This window comes from Vulpes vulpes, chromosome X (genome assembly GCF_048418805.1).
Source record: "Vulpes vulpes isolate BD-2025 chromosome X, VulVul3, whole genome shotgun sequence".
In the NCBI taxonomy this organism is placed as follows: domain Eukaryota; kingdom Metazoa; phylum Chordata; class Mammalia; order Carnivora; family Canidae; genus Vulpes; species Vulpes vulpes.
The window spans coordinates 27,773,577-27,794,459 of NC_132796.1; the positions used below are offsets into that span (position 1 = coordinate 27,773,577).

At 34.0% G+C, this 20,883-nt stretch overlaps 1 protein-coding gene across 2 annotated transcripts in view; it reads right to left on the reverse strand.

Annotated features, from left to right (window-relative positions):
* Positions 1 to 20,883, reverse strand: part of DMD (dystrophin) — a 2,426,617-nt gene that overhangs the window by 1,539,742 nt on the left and 865,992 nt on the right. For both annotated transcript variants that reach the window (XM_072743155.1, XM_072743156.1), the window contains exon 8: positions 433 to 614. In XM_072743155.1, coding sequence (XP_072599256.1) covers positions 433 to 614 — 182 coding nt within the window. The remainder of the gene's footprint in view (positions 1 to 432; positions 615 to 20,883) is intronic.

A 20,883-nucleotide genomic window follows, 5' to 3' on the forward strand; every position in this document is an offset into this window, starting at 1 on the left:
GCTCTAATCTAACTCTGTTCTTTACTCTCGCTGACAGAAAGTTTCATATATATGAGTCTTTTAATTCATTTTACACAATGGAAATGCAATATATTGTTTTCCATATTCCTATAACATAGTGCATATCAATAGCAGAGTATTTTAATAATGTGCTTTGAAAGAAATATTATGGTCCATTATATCAGTTAAAATCCAGAAGGTTTATAGAGCTTCTCTGTCTATCTAAGGTATACAGATATACACATACACACACATTATGCTATGGAGACATATATTTGTGTGTATGTGTGTGTATATACACATGCTATGCTACATAGACATATATATCATGTATATATCCACAGATATAATAGATATACATGTGTATGATGGCTAAAAATGCATATACAACAGACAATATAGTTGCTATTAGGTAGTCTTTTGATACTTTACCTGTTGAGAATAGTGCATTTGATGATGTAATTGAAAATGTTCTTCTCTAGTAACTTTTGATGGCCTTGGCAACATTTCCACTTCCTGGATGGCTTCAATGCTCACTTGTTGAGGCAAAACTTGGAAGAGTGATGTGATATACATTAAGATGGACTTCTTATCTGGATAAGTGGTGGCAACATCTGTAAGCACATTAACACCACACATCAATTTTTGGTTTCTATATTTGAGTCTCTGAAAGGCAAATGAACAAATCAATGTTACAGGAAGAAGACACATTAATGAGCACTCGATCGCCCATGAATATCCTCCAGAGACTAATTAGAACATGATAATCAGGCCTAAAATGTCCTTCCAATTTGGCAGACCAATGAGAGGAGCACTAAAGTTAATTTCTTTTCCTTGTTCACATAAAAACTTCAATCTGTAATACTTTTTCCTAAGTCAAATTGCCAAACCAGCCCATCTAAGAGAGTGGCTTTCATTAGATAAGAAATACAAATAAAAGATTATATCTTCCTTTCCATAGAAAGCTATGTTAACGTGTCAATTAAAATAGTGCATTGGTAATTAAACAATTATACAAAAGAGCTTAATGCTTTGGCGTCCAGTAAGGAAATATTGCACCATCTAATCAAATTTTTGCTAGTGATTAAGTATGTAAAAAAGTAAAATATGTCTCTGTGTTGAAATGACTGTATTTTCCCACAATAACAATAAAACAACAATATACCATATGTATATGATTTGCAATATTCCTTAAGTATATTAACAATACTTGTTTACATTTTGGTACATCTGTTAAAATCAGTTGTTACCTTCCTTCTCAGACTCTAGAGATAAATTTAAAAGTCCTTCATGTAAAGTGATCTAACATTGTATCCTTTGCCACATCCAGGGAATGAAAGAAACCCAGCATTACAAGTCAATAATAATTAGTAATAACACACATAGTAAGTGGCAGCTCCTTCAAAAGGTTCTTTTGCTACTTGGCACTACAATTTACCCACTGCACTCATTCCAAGGAACCAAGATGTAAAAATAAGCCTTTCTGTGAAGTGTATCATTAATCCCAGAAGTGTTAAAACATAAATCCTGGCAGGAGGCCAAGACAACTATGCAGCAATGTGCCAGGCATTTTTCTTGCCATAAATTTATCTTAGCTTAGTTAGCATTAAAATATGTTTTAGTTAAATACGTATATTCTGGTCAGGTGTTCTGATCATGAATAAAAAAGCCAAGAGTCAAATCTTAAGCCCACTAACATAAAAGGAGGCTGAGTAGGTCACTTAGTCCATGCTTTCAAAGTGGCAGGAATGCAATTAATTAAAACAACTATTTTTATCTGAGAGAGAGAGCATGTGAGTAGAGGGAGGAGTAGGAGAGAATCACAAGCAGACTCCTTTCTGAGCACAGAGCAGGGCTCCATCTCATGACCCATGAGATCATGACCAGAGCAGAAAACAAGACTTGGTTGCTTAACCAACTGAGCTGAGCCATCCAGGCACACCTAAAACAAATGTTTTTTTTTTAAATATATATTTTAAATATTGTATGTATGTATGTATGTATTTGAGAGAGAGAGAAGGAGGACAAGCAGAAGGGGGGAGGAGGAGTAGAGGGAGAGGGAGAAGCAGACTCACTGCTGAGCAGGAAGCTGGATGTGGGGTTTGATCCCAGGACTCTGGGATCATGACCTAAGCTGAAGGGAGACTTTGAACCCACTGAGCCACCCAGGGACACTGTATTTTTTTAATATTTAAAAAAAAATAGTTACAGAGGTGGAAAAAGTTAATATTCTTTGGTCTGCTTCTATCCGTAGTATAAAACAATACTTCTCAATTGTTAATATGCATATGAATCACCTGGGGACCATTTTCAACTCAGAATCAAATTCAGTAGGTTGGGATAAAACCTGGAGTTCTGCATTTCTGACAAGCTTGCAAGTGATGCTGACACTGCTGGCTTAAAGACCCTGCTCTGGGATCCCTGGGTGGCGCAGCGGTTTGGCGCCTGCCTTTGGCCCGGGGCGCGATCCTGGAGACCCGGGATCGAATCCCGCGTTGGGCTCCCGGTGCATGGAGCCTGCTTCTCCCTCTGCCTGTGTCTCTGCCTCTCTCTCTCTCTGTGTGACTATCATAAATAAATAAATAAATTAAAAAAAAAAAAAGACCCTGCTCTGAGTAACAGGGTTGAAAAAAATGACACAGGAAGCAGACTGCTATATCATCTACCACTTCATTGTGTTGCTTTTTTTTTTTCACTCAAAAGACACTTACTGGACACATAAGTGCATAAGGCTGAGAGGTACAAGGTTATACAACACATATTCCCTGCTCCTTATTATAATTTAATTAGTAGCCAACAGATGATGAAGGTAAGTTTTCACAAGTATTTTTTTTTTTTAGGAAGAACCAAAAAATACTTTCTGCATGAGTACCTGCCTTTCCTTAAAAAACAAAAAAACAAAACAAAACAAAATCTTACTAACTTAGCCTTGAAATTCTGAAGACTAAAATCTCCCTTTCATTTGATAACTGTTTTTCAAGTGTTCTTTGTATGGTGGATACTACGTTTCTTCACATTTTGAACCTCTAAAATGTTTTCTTCCGTCTCCCTAGGAAGTAGTCAGTTTTATCTCTAGTAAGCATAATTTAGAATTCTGTTTATTTTTAGTGTATTAAATAAAACTATGCTGTGAGAAAGGCACTGAATTTCAAAAGATTGATCTATTCCCATTTACTGCTATATTATTCATAGATGTGTACCTGTATATGTTTGGCCTCAAATATATGTCATGATAAAAATAAAGGTAAAAATAAATCAAGAATTATTTCTATTACCCCAAGCAGATATCGAAAATTATAGTACATTTTATCTAAATAAAACATCTTTTGGATAGAGGCAAATATTCATAAATATCAATTAGTACAATAAATACACACTATTTGACCAAATTATTGACATTTTTGCCCCTATCTATTACCTTCCCATCTTTAAGGTTGTGTGAATTCAGCTGTACCAGCAGGTGGAATCTAATATTTCTTTTCTTAAAGAAAGGAACTTATATACTCTAAAATATGTTCATTCACTTCAACATGTATGTGCTAAAGACCTATTATATTTAAAATATTTTAACAGAGTATCCAGAAGATTAACAAGATAGAGAATTCATGGATTTTTCACAATTTTGAATAATAAAATAAATACATAATAGGAAAAGTACAAAATCATTGCAGCACTGCTGAACAGGATTTAAAATGTGTTCCTCTAATTGGCACAACCAGTGCTTAAGTAAGTTCAGAGAAAGGAAGAAATTATATAATATTAGGGGACCAGAAAAGTCCTTATGAATAGGAAACTGTAATAAGTATGTATAGGATTTCATTGGCTAGAAATAGGGAAATGAGGAAAAGTATTCTAGGCAGTGGAAAACCATGAGCAAAAATGCAGAGGTAAGAAATTAGAAACATCCCAGAGATAGTGCCTTTATGTGTCTTAGCCACAGACAGGAGAATAGTGAATACTAAGATAGAATGAGTATGCTATCTGTGAAACACTGAGAGATCATCAGTAACAAACCAGAAATTTTGACCTTAGTTCAGTAGTTTGGACAATAACTACTTTTGAGCAAGAGTGTGACAGCACTGAATTTTTTTGTAAAATAAAACTGTTAAGTACAGAATGGGATGAAGGAGAAAAACTGGAGGGAATTAGGAAGCTAGGACCTGATCCAGATAGGAGGTGTTAGAGAACTAATCTTGGCTTTGTGATGAAAACAAAAAGATGCATGATAGAAAATTCTAAGATAGGTCCAAAATGACTTCATTCTATTCCCAATCGTTTACTTCACAGTCTTTGAAAATAACTATATATAAAATTCTGTCTAAACTCTGAGGGTACAAAGACGAATAAACTGAGAGTAAAATGGAAGAGGAGGACAAGGAAAGAAATGCTTGTTCTGTAGTCATAGTAACAAGTAGTCAGTAACACAAATTTCAGACTCATTTAATCAATTAACAATTACCTGCCTATACCGTCTTGATCATGATTCCTCCAGCCAGCCATTGTCAACCTCTCCCTTCTGAAAGTTGGCTAATCAGAAATGAAGTCACTCCAATGAACAAAATTCTAAATGCAAACCAATTAACAGCAGTCTCACCTTAATAACTAACCATGCTTCTAAAGGCAACATCAACCTACTCATATCTGAATGCTCACAGACCTCTTGACCTCCTAGTTTTCCCCAAAACCTAAGAATACTCTGTTTTGATAGACTGTGGTTGACCAGCATACTTCCCCCTTATTTAAGTAAGCGATACATTCAGCTTTGTGTTTTCATTCTAAATACCTAGTCTTGGTTTAATCATTTGACCAAATTAAACAGATGAAATTCACTTGTAAAATTAAAATTAATGTTTTTTTAGAGGAGAGTGTGATGGAATGAAAGAATGAACAATTCTGAATCTGGACTGGATATTTAAAATCTGTGCCTAAATATAAAGAAATATATAAAAAGAAATATCCTTAACATCATTCATTTCTGTTTCCTCATCTGCTAAATAAAAACCAGAGTTCCAATCTCATCATGGTGTTGTGAAGGTCAAATGTATACTATTTAGAAGAGAGTGTAAAGTTAATTAGACCCTGATATTGTTACTATATTGCAATTGTTGTTCTTTGTGCTATTAATACAAAACCAGATCTAGTGGTAGGAGACCATCAGTACTAGAAGCCACAAGAAGCTGGTAGGAAGAAAGGCATCATTTATTAAATATTCACAAAGCAATTATTATGTGCCATAGAATATGCTTAGCCTATGTTATATTATAAGTATTCAGTGGATGGGCCACCCTACAAATAATTATGGACTGTACAATGTATGATAATTCCAAAGAAATTTCATGATTTGGGGATGATCCTCACTTAGGATAACTGCACCTAGGCCAATGCCTAGGAGTTTGTGAACACCTAAATATTTGTTGAGAAACTGAATATAGTAGTTAAAGCCATAGAAATTGATGAGAATTGTGTAAAACAGCAACTAAATTAAAAAGAATGTTATATATAATGAATACCATAGCATTTGAGGAGGGTGAGAATGATGGGATATGATTTACGTTTTTTTATTACAAGATATTAAAATGTATGAAGTGAAAGAAGTGGCTGTACTTCCAAAATAAGAACTTACAATTTTATGAAAGTAATCTTTGTGCTAAAACCCTACTATATAACGGGTTCACTGCTGCAAAAACTTAAATTAATAATATCTAATCTAATCTTTAAAGACACCTCAGAATGAAAATGTTGAGAACTCATAAATACTGCTAGAATGTTTTATTTTATGAACAATAACATTGATTCTTATGAGTGTTTCTATACTAATCAGAATTTTGATACTGAGGGATATAATGGAACAAATAAATCATTCACTGAAATTCCATTATTTTTCAAATGAGGAAATTGGAACCCACAATGGTTTGATGGCAAATTCAAAAGCTAGTCAGAATCAGAATTAGAACCCAGTCAGGGCGTCATACTTCTCAGTACCTTATCTTCATTCTTGCAGAAAATGTTATCTTAGTGCATTTTTAAAAAGTATCTCAAAGTCATTATCTAAGTGATGACCTTTGATTCATGTGATTCCACCACCAAATACTGAATATTAATGATATTCTCCATAATAGTAGAGATTTTTAATAGAGAGAGAAAGAGAGAGAGAGAGAGAGCATGAGCAGGAGGGGAGAGGCAGAGGGAAAAGGAGAGAGAATTTTTAACAGGTTCCATGCCCAGTGTGGACTCCAACATGGGGCTTAATCTCATGACCTTTAGATCATGCCCTGAGCAGAAATCAAGAGTCAGATGCTCAATGGACTGAGCCACCCAGGCACCCCTGATTTCTATTTCTAATAAGTGAGGTATGACAAGAGTAAATATACATAAAAATACAACTTCAGTAGGAATCAAAGAAATGCAAATTAAATAAAGATGTGGGGGGCACCTGGGTGTCTCAGTTGTTGAAAATCTGCCTTTGGCTTGGGTTGTGATCCCAGGGTCCTGGGATTGAGTCCCACATCGGGCTCCCTATGGGGAACCTGCTTCTCCCTCTGCCTACGTCTCTGCCTCTCTCTCTGTGTCTCTCATGAATAAATAAACAAAATTTTTTAAAAATTAAAAACACAGATGTGGGTTTTAAATTATATTCCTTTGTCTATCACATTATCAAAGAATGAGAGAAGAACAACAACCAAAGTTGTAGAGGTTTCAGTGAATTGGCCAAACTCCTACTTTGCTGGAAGAGTATCAGCTGGTTCCAAATTTTATGAAAAATATTTTGGCAATGTCTACTAAAACCTTAAAAACAATCATATTCAATGATCTAGTAATTTTCCTTCTAGGAATCCACCACAAGGAAATAATCAGAAATTTAAATGATGATTTGCATAAACCTGATGTAAAATGTAAGCACTATTTACAATATATTAAAAAAACTATCATACAAAAAAGAAAAAGAATTGGACTATCCAAGTGGCTTAATAGTTAGAGAAGTAGAAATGATCAAACATAAAATTGTCTCTGAGCTGTACAAAGCCATTCAAAATGTTGTTTTTGAAGAATATTTGATAAAATATGAAAATAAAATTCTTTGTAATATCAAAAGAATGGAATGTATGAATTATGAAGAATATAACAATATTTTTTCAGAAAAGACTAAGGAAACACACTTCAAGACATTAGTGGAAAAAAAAAAGGATACCTGGGTGGCTCAGTGTTTGACCGTCTGCCTTAGGCTCAGGTTATGATCCCAGGGTCCTGGCATTGAGTTTTGCATCAGGTTCCCTACAGGGAGCCTACTTCCTCCTCTGCCTATGTCTCTGCCTCTCTCTGTGTGTCTCTCGTGAATAAATAAATAAAATATTTTTAAAAAGACAGTGAAATGGGTATATTGGTGGAACTGAAGAGTTTTCCTTTGTCTATATTTTTTGCACCTTCTAATCATAATAAGCACTCACAAGTTTTATATTTAGATAATATAGTCTATATCATAATTAAAGTATATGTAAAGATCAAAAAGAAACAATAAAAACGAAGTTGCACAAGGTTTTCTTTCAGTATGCCCTCACCCTAAAAATGTCAATGCAAATGAGTTTGTCAGGAAACTAGTGCCTTCAACAAAACTGTTCTTATCTTGGGCAATCAACCTCTAGAAAGTCTGATTAGCCAGCTGGCAGGCACAACCTTGAAAACCTCTGAGAAATCTAAATAAGAGGCTCCACTGCCTAAACCTCAGGTCAGTTTTCTGCTAGGAGAAAGGCAGAAATTGAAATAGCAGATTATAATGCATAGCATGTGTAATCAGAAAGAAGTAGGATTTCAAGGATAACAGATGATGCATACATGTACATTCACAAAGTTTGGTCAGCCTTTCACAAGTTTTGCAAAAAAATTAAAAAGGATGTCATTTAGAAACTCTGGTCAGTATAAATCTAGATCATTTCCCACAGAATTTATATTAGGACTGACACAATAAAAATAAATAAATTCATTGTGAGAGAAGGGGAATAGGTAAACTGGAAAAAAGAAATATGTGACCAGAAACTACACATGATCAGTTAGCTCTGAATATGAAAATGTGAACACACACACATAGAGAGACACACAATCAAAAACCCATGTCCGCTAAAATAACCAAGTACACAGATATGAGATTCTAAAGAAACTACTGGAAGCAAGTGTGTTATCATCTGATGTTTACAAATGAATATATTATATTATAATGTCATCTGATCTCTAAGCACCAGAGTTTGGAAATTACAGGCACTACCAGATCAGTGAACTAATTCATTAAAGCATTAGATTGTTATTTTCATTTTAATATCTTTCATCCAGCACTACATTCTACATATATGCACGCTCCATTTGCAAGTCACTGTATACAATGGATATATAACATTTTAAAAAGAAAATAACTTGCATAGGTCCCCTCAAGTTGAATTCTTGAACTTTCTACAAGGCATGTCCTGCCTTCACTAAATTAAGTAATCCTTAATTAATCATTCCATAATTTTAGCATTTCACTCACTGATCCAAGTTGCTTTTAGTATCCAATAATGCTTCTCATTAAAGGACTACAATATATACTACTGAAAAAAATTGTATTGTTGAAGAGGATTCAGTTTCATAATAAAATTAATGATCAAAAGCAGTGGCTTTCATTTATTCTTGAGAAATACTAAATAATTTTATGTTTTAAACATCCAATTATTATTTTCGATATGCTCATGGTGTAGCTAGCAGAAAACTATCACTATCATCTTGGTACAAGTAGAAAACAGTGCTCAAAATACATAATGCTCACCTAGGGCCTAAGAGGGAAAAACAAAAACTTACAGGAGACTTCAGATGCAATGAAAACTAGTTCAGCTTTTTGGCCACTAACTAAACAATGCTAAATATACCTATGCAAATAAAAATCATATATTCAATCCAATAAATAATGGTAGCTGGAGGTGATGCTATTGTTTCTATAAAGTACCAGACTAATAATATGAAACACTGAAAAATATATTTAACAAATATTTACTGAGTTACTACTCTGTGCCAGGCTATATTCTAGTCTTTGAATATATAGTGATAATAAATGATCCCACAAAGCTGTTCTCATGGAATTTTGATTCTATAGGGGAAGTAAAATTACAAATAAATACTTTCAAAATCCTCTGTTTACTTGGCAATCCATCCCTATCACCTAGTTCTTTTTGCTTCATTGTATAAGCAAAACTGTCTCCCACAAACACATTATCTTTGTTGAGCTTTTTTGGGAAAGGGATTAAATAGGAGTGGGGATTCTGTAGTATTAATACCAAACATTCACAAAGTGCTTGAGAAGAAATGAACGGAAGCTGGTGGGTAAAACTTAATTAAATGGAAATTCTCAACAAATTGTGACTTTACAATTTCAAATAAGCGCCTTTGAGTTGACTGTTTTTGAACCAAGTATCAAATGTCTTCTGTATGCAGGTAATCAAAGTTAAGTGTTCTGTCTTTATATTTTAAATCCCAAATGCAACAAATTTCCACAATTCTCCTTTCCAGCTACTCACTGAGTTTGTATCTCATTAAAATGTATTTATTTAAAATAAATATTCCTGATCATTTAAAAACTTAGAACAACTTTTTAGTACATATCCTCTAAAACCAGGAGAATAGAAGCTAGTTTGACCAAAAACCAGAGAAGCTCATCAGTCAGGGTGGGAGATTATTGATAGAAAAAACATTTATACTTTCTTACAATTCCCTCTACATGACGACTGTGGAAAGAAAGAACTATTGGAGTTTCCATTTGAAAAAGAAGTATTTTGGCTCAGTGACATTTAACTCCGCTTCCTTCATTGTCACCTGCTGCTTTTGTGCTTTGCTTTTGATCTAACCAAATTGACTTTTTTTCCTACTAGTAGAAAAACTACAGTAAGTTTCCTAAACAACTCTACACATCTTCTTTACTAACGTACAATATTCAGTTTCTACCCCCTCATTCTTTACAGAGTTAAAAATGATAGCTGATAAACAATGCTGCCAGAATGGAGATGCTCACTTCATTTAACACAAATTTCATTGGCTACTATAGAGCTTTCTGATACATTTTGGAATTCACGGTACACCTGATGATGTAAGCTAGTTCCAAAGCAAATCCCACAAGATAACTAGCTTAATGGCAAACTGTATTTAAGAGCAATCTTTTTTGTAACAAATATTATAAAAAATTATCCATTCTGTATGAAAGAGCTTAGCCTACTGAATCAAGCCTTCTTTGAAACAGGGCATGGATGGGGTCAATATTTTAAAGATGAGCTCAGAAGGCTTCTCTTGCTAATAGTGGATCAGAGAACCAGCTTCTGTGTCTCAACTCCATCGATGGCTACAATGTTGCTAAGCCTAATGGATGTTTTTCTATTTTCATTTTACTCGGTAGCTCTCTATAGCATTCTTTTCTTCTTAAACTGCTTTGTTTTTCTTGGAATCTTTGACACTATATTTTTCAGTTTTTATACCTATCAGCCACACTTTTCTAAGGCCCTCCTTCTGGCCCAACCTATTCAAATGATAGGAAATTTTGGAAAGATTTAGAGACCAGATGTGGGTCTTTTCAGCTATACTCACTCGTCCCTAGAGTATCATCTTCCAGTTATCCCTCCCAATCTCTCTTAAATATTGCCTATATGTTAATGATTCCTAAATGCCTATCTCCAACTGAGACCCCTCTCTTCAAAAGATACCTCAAATTTGTTATGCACAAAGTTCCTTTCAAAGACATTAGTTTCCCCATTAATCACCATCTCTGAATATTGCAACATTTATGCATTGTGTCAGGCTGTGAAGTTAGAAATTGTCCTTGATTTTTCTTTTTTTCTGCATTCTCTATTTTGATCCATTAACAAGCTTTGTCTTTTCTGCCTCTAAAAGGAATACAGGCACCTATTTATCTTCATGTTCATGATTACTATTTTCACCTGAGCCATGATCCTTGCCTTCTGGGACCATTACATTCACATCCTAACTATTCCCATGCCTTTCAATCCATTCAGTATGCAACAGCTAGAATTATCTTTAAAAAAACACAAAAATTAAATAGCACTGTCATACTTAAAACCCTTCAGAAGCTTTTCCTTTGTTTAGAATAAATGCAACCTATTTCCATGCCCTACAAGGTACTATATGACCCAATCCTGCACTCTTCACTAATGGCAGCCTAATGGCCTCTCTCTTTCTTGCCCACTACCTTTCAGATATATTGGCCTTGTTTTCATACCTGAAATAACAAAGGCCCTTTTATGCCTCTTGGTCTTTATACTTTCTGTTCTCTTTATCGGGAATATTTTCCACATCTTTTTGCATTTTTGGTTCATTCGTTTCTATTAGGTTTTAGCCCAAATGGCTCTTGAGATGCATTTGTTGATCACCCTATTTTTAAAAACTCACTCCCTTTCCCTTCATTTCTAGGGACTTATTTCCTTTATATCATCTGTCACAAACTGTAATTATTATGTTTATTTATCTATTCCTTTGCTATAATTTGTCTCCTTACAATAATGTAAGTACTATAAGGGCAGGAACTTTCTTGAAATTGTCTTATCACTTACTGACAGGTAGTAGGTTCTCAGTATTTGTTAAATTAGTAAATGAATGAATGAACAGATAACTATGGCTGCAGGGAATAAAGTTTCACTTCAGTGAAGTGAACACAGAATAAGACTCATGTTGAAAATTGAGAACTGATTGGAGGGGAAAAGAGTACTAAAACAGAGTAGCAGGCAGTATTTATTTCCCGCCAAAATTACATTAGATTCAGTTTGATATTTAATTACTTTTCAGTGAGCATCAATTATGTATAAATGATTTTATTATGTTTTCTCATTTATCATTCAACATTCTCTTATGAGTTAAGAATATTGTATAAGGTCATATAACTAATAATTGATAATCCCAATAAAGCAGAAAAAAGAGACTCCGGAATTCATATCCTAGTTCTCTCATTTTGTGGCATTGGACAAGTTTAAACAGACTGAGTCTCGGCTTCCTATTGTATCACAAACGTTTTCCTTAAATTACGGATGACATTCTCAAAAAATGAGACTTCATTTGCATAACACCTCTTGCTCTAGGAAATGGATCAATTTTTTTTTTAAGTAGTAGGGAAAGAAGCATTCATTTCTAAATTAGAGAGCATTAGCAGGTTAATCAGGAAGCCTATGAGTGATGATGACAAAGTTAGTACATTTTTAATTCGGATTGAAAATACTCAAGCTAATACTCAAGGCACAGGAAAATTAATTTTTTATTCATTGTTTCTAAGCTTTGGTACAGATTCCACAAAATAGCACAGTGCTTTACATAGAATCAATGTTCAAAAATTATTGACTGATATTTACAGAAAAAAATTGTTCAAGTACTCTCTGACCCAGGAAAGAAAAAAATAACCCCTTAGAACTTGGATGGAGCACATTTCTTAGTAATTTTGTACTGTGTTTGAATCCATGGTGGGCTGGAAGAGTCAAGCAAATGAAAGCCTTGCAATCTCACTAAAACTATGGCCCAGTCATAGGTAGGATTCTACTAAAAAATTACAATTATAAGAGCAGTTCTTTAAATTGAGATATTAAAAATGAGAAAGAGGTTCAGTTAAGAAACAAAGAAAAATTAACATGACAGATTGATTGAAAGAAATAAAGAAGATACACACACACACACACCCCTAAAAAACAATATGGCCACTCACATAACTATTGTGTGTGAGTGTGTGTGTGTGTGTGTGTGTGTGTGTGTGTGTCTTAATTTAAAAGCAATCCCTGGGGATCCCTGGGTGGCGCAGCAGTTTGGCGCCTGCCTTTGGCCCAGGGCACGATCCTGGAGACCCGGGATCGAATCCCACGTCGGGCTCCGGGTGCATGGAGCCTGCTTCTCCCTCTGCCTGTGTCTCTGCCTCTCTCTCTCTGTGTGTGACTATCATAAATAAATTAAAAAGTTTAAAAAAAATAAAAAAATAAAAATAAAAGCAATCCCTTTTGGCTAGGGATTAGTAATATCAAAAAATGGGTAGAGAGAAGACAAGGCACAGCTTCTGGTTTCTATCTTAATAGTTAGATGTTCATTTTACCCATTGGCACTTTTAAAATTTCTTCTTTTTCAATGGCTGGACAAGAGTTAAAACTGATATGCTAAATATAACATAGCTACATTTCTTATTACAGCTTCTGGTTCTTCTTGATTTTCAAATTTCAGCTTCTCTTAAATAGCTTTCCTTCAGATTAAACTCTACTAACATGGCTCTCCTGATGACTGTGAGCCTCAGGGCTTGGTATAACTAGCTCAATTACTGTATCTTGCAAAGCCTGTATCACTACTCAAAAGTCTAAACCCTATTTAGGCTCTTTGAGTAGCCAAATGGGCCCCATTTCCATTTTCAACCTAGTTCTTGAAAAGAAGTCTCAGCTTCAGAAGAAACAGGTCAGAATAATGATCTTGGCTCCAAGAGTTAATCTTTCAGCTGTCTCTGATTTTTCTTTTTATTAGTTTAGATTTTATCTCTCACTTTTAAATATTTTTATTACAAAAGCAATACATGCTTATTGTAGTGGAAAATTAAAATACTACAGGAGTATATAAAGTGAACATTGAAAGTACCCCACATCTCTACATCACTCCAGTCCCATTATCTAGAGATAATACTTCTCTGCAAAGTTATGCTGTCTATTCAACCATTCATCTGTCCATCCATCCATCTGCTCATTTAGGCATCCATTTATCTATTAATCTATCTATCTAATGTGATCAAACTGGATACAAACTATCTATACATCTATTTTCCTGCACAGCTTCACAAGATGTACCCAGGTGTATAAATCCGAAGTCTTTTTCTAGAACTCATAGGCTTTATATAATTTTGGATAATGAACTGAATTTCTTCATGTCTTCATGCCCTCATATATAAAATGGGGCTAACACTTTTAAAAGAATTAAGATAAATGTAAGTACTTCAAAAAATGTCTATGAAAAAATAAGTTTTCACTACAATGCAGCTTTAAAATGTACATACACGTGCATACATACAATTTGGAATTTGGACTTTAAGAATTAGTTTTTATAATGCATGCACTCACCCATCTACTTACTTTTTGCAATTGCTTCCTGGGAACCTATAAGGCAAGGATTATGCTAGGCAGTAGAGTTACAACAGTGAGCAAAACTAAATCAAAAACAAACAAATCTAGATTCTGATTTTACGGAGCCTATAGTCTAATGGTAGAAGTATATCTGCCTAGCATTCCATGGTATGGAATAATACTGGAACTGCTATAAACAATGCTGCAATTAACATCCTCATATATGTGTTTAGACATGTATAGGCATTCCTACAGTTCTGATTCCTAAATGTGACATCTGAGGATCAAAAATATGTAACATTCCATATTTTGAAAGATAACTCTAAATTTCCTATACAAATTTTTCCAAGTGGTTCTTCCACCAAAGGAAAAACAGGGCCTATTTCCATGACCCTTCATCACCACAGGACATTGTACTTTTTATTTCTTTAAATATAGGCAGTGTTGAGCTTATTTTTGAATGGTTATTTGTAATTTTCTCACATGCATGTACAGCTAATATTTAGCCACTTTATAAACATTGTTACAATATAATTGTTCATATTAATTTTAAGAGTGAAGTTATTCTTTTTTTTCAATTTATTGATTCATGAAAGACACAGAAAGAGAGGCAGAGACATATGTAGAGGGAGAAGCAGGCTCCCTGCAGGGAGCCCAATGTGGGACTCCATCCCAGGACCCCGGGATCCCACCCTGAGCCAAAGACAGACACTCAACCAATGAGTCACCCAGGTGCCCCAATGAAGTTCTTCTTTACTATCAGTATGATTCCCCAGTCTGTCATGTTTTACTTTTTAGTGGTGTCTTTCACCACAGAAAATATTTTAATTTCTGTGTTGTTAAATATGTCGATATTTTCTTTTACAGTGTTTGGGTTTTATATTAAATTAAAAATATTATAATATTCTTCTACATTTTAGTATATATTTTTTTAATTTTTATTTATTCATGATAGTCACACAGAGAGAGAGAGAGAGAGGCAGAGACACAGGCAGAGGGAGAAGCAGGCTCCATGCACCGGGAGCCTGATGTGGGATTCGATCCCGGGTCTCCAGGATCGCGCCCTGGGCCAAAGGCAGGCGCCAAACCGCTGCGCCACCCAGGGATCCCTAGTATATGTTTTTAAGGTTTTATCTATTCACATTAAATTATTATGATCTGAAAATTATTTTACTATTTGTGGTGGAACTGGGTTCTCTTCAAATTTTTCTTTCTAAACAATGTCAAAGATTTTATATTAATTTACTAGCTAACCTATCCTTTCAGTATAGATACAAAAAGATACCATTAAATAATAATTTATCTAAATAAAAGATTTTTTCAAAGTATCCATTTTATATCATTAAACTATTTCTCTATATCATGCCACAGTGTGTCAGCATATTATAAAATTTACTAAAGCAAGTCACTTATTTAAAGATAATTTCCTGACTATTATCATGCATTTACATTTAAAGTAATTTTATAGGACAGTCCAGGTGGCTCGGCGGTTTAGCACTGCCTTTGGCCCAGGGCATGATCCTGGAGCCCCGGGATCGAGTCCGACATCAGGCTCCCTGAATGAAACCTGCTTCTCCCTCTGCCTGTGCCTCTGCCTTTCTTTCTCCCTCTCTCTGTGCCTCTCATGAATAAATAAATAAAATCTAAAAAAAAAAGTAATTTTATAGTTCTCTTGACAACTGCATCTCCCTTCCATTTTGTGTGATTACTTTCAGGATGTTCACCTGAACATATTTCTGTTCTTTCTTCTGTGCTTTTTCCCTAGGTGGCTGATCTTTTCATAATGCATCTCCTGGGATCATTTGCTGACTGGATTCCAGCTACAGGAAGCCAATGGAAAGAACCAGCTGGAGATTCAAAGACAGGGAGAGAAAGCTGGGGAAATTTTCCACCATAATTTCTCTGCTTCAGAGCTACATCTTGCAGCAGCTGACTCCTTCAACTACATTTTCCAATATGTGGTTCTTCCTCCAGTAGTGCAGCTCTCACTAGACTCCATTAACCTCCATTTATTCTTTTGTTCTCTTTTTCCCCTAAGCCCTAAGGATAGCAATTGCATCCTACTGTTGTTCCTCTCTGGGTGACTTACCTCCACCTCTTTGTTAATATATCCTACCTCTCTAAGTAATCTTTTTATGAAATTCTCTTCATTTCAGCTACCTGAAGTGAATTATATTTCTTGCTGGGATTCTGTTATATCTTCAAAAATAAAAGAAAGATTTATATACATGCATACATGTGCATGAGCACACACACACACGTGTGTGTATACAAATATATCTTGATTGACATTGTTCTGAATGTACAGATTAACTTAGAGAAAACTAGCATTTTCATCATATACATCTCTTCCTTTTCTTTACTTAAATATTTAAAATTCAAATTTAAACTCTCTCCAAACAATCTTTACACTTTCCTGTATAATTTACTTCTAAGAAACCTGTAGATTTTGTAGCTATTTTAAATAGGATTGTATTATTTATTTACATTTTCTACTTATTAATATGCTTTTCAAAAGGGGAAAATCATACTGTTTTCAAATTATATTTATCCCATCTTTTCCAATATATGCATCTCACATTTCTTTTTTTCTTGTCATATAACATTTACTAGATCCTATAGAACAATACTGAGCGATAATACCAATGAGGAATGTCCTTGATTTTTTTTTATTATTTTACTGAGAAGACTTCTAGCATATCAAGATAAAGTTTCCTTCTATTTCTGGATTAGTGGGAACTTTTCTCAGGACTTCATAATGGATTTTAGCAATTCATTTTAGATACAGTATTTCTTTTTTTTTAACTAGGATAATTGACTAGTATGTCTTCCTGACCTCCTTTAATAAAAGTAAGAACAAAGATTAAATGTTACTTGTTCACTATCTTGCATTTTGTTTTGAATATCATTAATATTAGTGTTATTTTGCATAATATATTATGTTAAAGCTCTGAATTTCATCCCTTTAAAAGCTATGCCTTATTTCTCTTTAAAATATGGCAAATATGTAAGGAATTTCACATTTCACAAAGACTTTCTCTAGCTAAAAATGTTCATGTTCTAATTTAAACTAAAGTGTATAAACAGTTAATAAATTTCCATGTTTAAAAAGATTCATTTAAACAAAATTAATCTTAGCTGATATATCTTTAGGTGGAGGATGAGGCTATATACCTGATAAAATAACAGTTTGATTCATTTACTTATATAAATAGTCACTCAATTGGAGAAAGCAGAAAATAGCTGATTCAGAATCCCTAACTGTAACTGGACATAGGGGAAATAAGGTGAATCTCTATGCTTCCTGTCATGATTATCCTAACAATGACCCTGAAATTATATCCATACTTATTAACTCTGTTTGCATCTACATATTCTTCTGAATTTTAAAATAATTAAAGTAAAATAGGATGGCACATATATGAGTGAAGAAAATAGCTTGAAATTCAAAATGCTGCAAAGATTCAGTTAATCTTGATAGAGCTCAGCTTCTAGAGGTTTAAATGAATCAAATGCAAATTAGCCCTAAGCTTTGAGATTCTTTTTCAATTTCTTGTTATAACTTTGTTCTCTGTACAAGTGCTGTATGATGAAGAAGGGAAAAGATGAAATTTTCAGTAAAGAGTATATATGTTGCCAAGAAATCTGAGTCAAGTAATTCTATAACTCTGGTCTTTGTACTAAATGAACTGAGAGAAAAAAGAAACCCAAGTGTTACAAAGTTTAAATTAATTATGGCAATATGTATTTTCCTCCAAATAGTAAAGTGTCATAATGGAAACACACACAATTTTATTTTGGCAGAAATTAATCTTTTGGATTTTGTACAAATGCACGTTATGCTTTGAACATATTACACATGGACTTACTTTGGTGCTTTTATTTAAGCTATTTTCACTGCCAGCAATCCCTGGTTCTATTTCTTTTCATTTATTTGCCTGAATAAATGCCATCAATAAGTCAATGTTCAGGTGCTGTGCAACTGTTTTCCTGAATACCATAAGTGCTCAGTACAAAATGACATCTTCCTACCTCTGAACTGTTACAGCCAGGTAGATTCTAGCATTTACTACCTCGAAATTCAAGTTCACAGACATACACACACACACACACACACATGCATACACAAACTGGAGGAATTAAAAACTATGTTTGAGGAACCAGAGATTCTTTTTTAAATATTTTAAGAAAAAAAAATAAATAAATAAATAAATAAATATTTTAAGAAAATAATGACTTAATTACATTGTGCTTATTAAATCAACATTTTTCTCACAGGTAATTCATCTAGAATGCACTGGGACCTACTGAATGCCAAGCTCTGGTGTTATTTGCTGAAAATAAATACTGGACAAGATAGACCTAGGCACGACCTTATAGTGCTTAGAGTACACATAACATAAATTAATACTAATGTATGAGCCTATCTAGTATAGATCTTTCTAAACTGTTATAGACTTAAATGTTTTGAATATTAAGTATAGCAGGGATGCCTGGGTGGCTTAGTGGTTAAGAGCCTGCCTTTGGCCCAGAGTGTGATACTGGAGTCTCGGGATCAAGTCCCACATCGGGCTCCCTGCATGGAGCCTGCTTCTCCCTCTGCCTGTGTCTCTGCCTCTCTCTCTCTCTCTCTCCATGTCTCTCATGAATAAATAAATAATATCTTTTAAAAATTTAAAAAATATTAAGTGTAGCAAATTTTTTTAAGTAAATAAAATACACATGTATGCTCATTTCTAAGGAAAGTAATGAAACAAGAAAATAGAGACAGTAGCATTATTTGGACTTTTTATGTCTAAATAGGCAAGTCAATAGTCTTCACATGTATTTTACGAATCAAAACTTACATAAGAGTGCATGTCTACCATGTTCTTTTATTATTATTAGTTTTTCTATTCTTTCTTTAGGATTGGAGGGGGAACAGTATGAACTTTTAGAAGACAATGTATTTTTAGTGTTTAATACCAAGCCTGACTCAATTCACACTCATTAAATACTTGTGAAAAAGCTTTTTTTAAATGGTCACAGGCAGACATCCAGCTCTTCTGTCAGATAAGTTGAATTACTTACATTCTCTTCTTCTACTGTTTCTTAGCCCACATTTAAATCAACAATTTCATCTATGTGGGAATGTCATCTGATTCACATAGTTAGCCCACATACAGATTTTTTTGTGCCCTTCTACAAACTATTTAATTGGGTCATGAATTCACTATCTCACAACATGGGTGATGAATAGGCAGAGAAAATGTGTTTTTTGGTTAAGATTTATTATATTTTACTTATGAAAGAGAGGACACACATGCACGTGGGAGTGGGGGAGGGGCAAAGGGAGGGACTCTTCAAGCAGACTCAGAGCTGAGCATGGAGCTAGATGAAGGGCTCCCTCTCTTGAGCCTGAGATTATGACCTGAGCTGAAACCTGGCGTAGGACAATTGACCAACTGAGTCACCCAGGTACCCCAGGAGAAAATACTTTTTACAGTTGTTAACACTGTTAAACTGTATATAGATTGTCAGCATTGTATATAAATGATACAAAAATTTTTAAAAACTGGATATACATATCTGGATCAGATTTATTTTAGATATAAAAGGTCTAGTATATATTAATATATTTGAAAAAGGACTAGTATATATTACTATATTTGGAATGAAAAGAATTAGATTTAATAGTTGACACATCAAACTTAATGCATAGCTTAAAAAGACGCAGTTTTACTTCTTGAAGAAGGCCCCTAAAATTGATCAAATCAAAAAGTATAAACACACAATTAAGAATTGTGCTATTTAAAAGAATAATAATACTAATATACTCCAAATTAGAGATTTTTTTCTGCAGAAACTAAATGAGGTTAATAGAGTGAGTAAAGTGAACCTAATTTACAAGGCCATTAGAGCTGAAATGTTTCAAATACTTCTCTGCTCAGTTCTTATCCTTTCCATAAAGCTGATTTATGAAGAAATATGCAAATCTAGAGAAGTCCACTAAAGTATGCTTTTTAATATGATTATTTCACACAAAATGGTTATTGACCATATGTATTTTGTCTAGGCCTTTACACAGGGGAGTTGTTAACATAATTCATTTACAATTCAGTTAGCAAGAAAACGTGTTAAATTGAATTTTACTCTGAAACAATAAATCAAACCAATGTGAAATATATTACACCCCATAAAATGAACAAACACTGATCAAATTATACTGCTGAACTATGGATCTCACATATCCCAGGACATTTAAAATATCATCTCCATATAGTCATTAAATAAGTCTCAAGATCTAAAGCACAAATTAATAACTTTGGTCATATTATCAGCTTGTTCTGGGGATTTATGACAGTGAAATAAAACAGTAACCTCTTCTTATAGCCTACATCAGTAATCACTCAAGTTTTTTTTTTCTAATCATAAAAGCATGTTTACAATGTCACTCAGATGAAAATACATTTTAACTTACGTTGACTATCAGCATGATCTTTAGCATGTTAAAGTGGTTGTAGAAAAGAGAGCTATCAAAATCAGAATCCTGTTTTGATTATCAAAAAGCTCTAGTAAACACCAAGTAAACTTCAGCACAGTCTATAGATGCTAATAGAGCATAAAGTGCAATACCTCGGAGATGGTGCTTACTAAATGGTTGTTACTGTGTTGCCTTTGTATGACCCAAATAAAATAAATAATAAAATTTAATCTTTGGTTTACACTCTAAGCTTTGTTCTTAGCCACTTCGGCAAAGGTAGTTAACAGGAAGCTTCCCTCTGTTCCTGCTGGAGTCCTCCATGTGCAG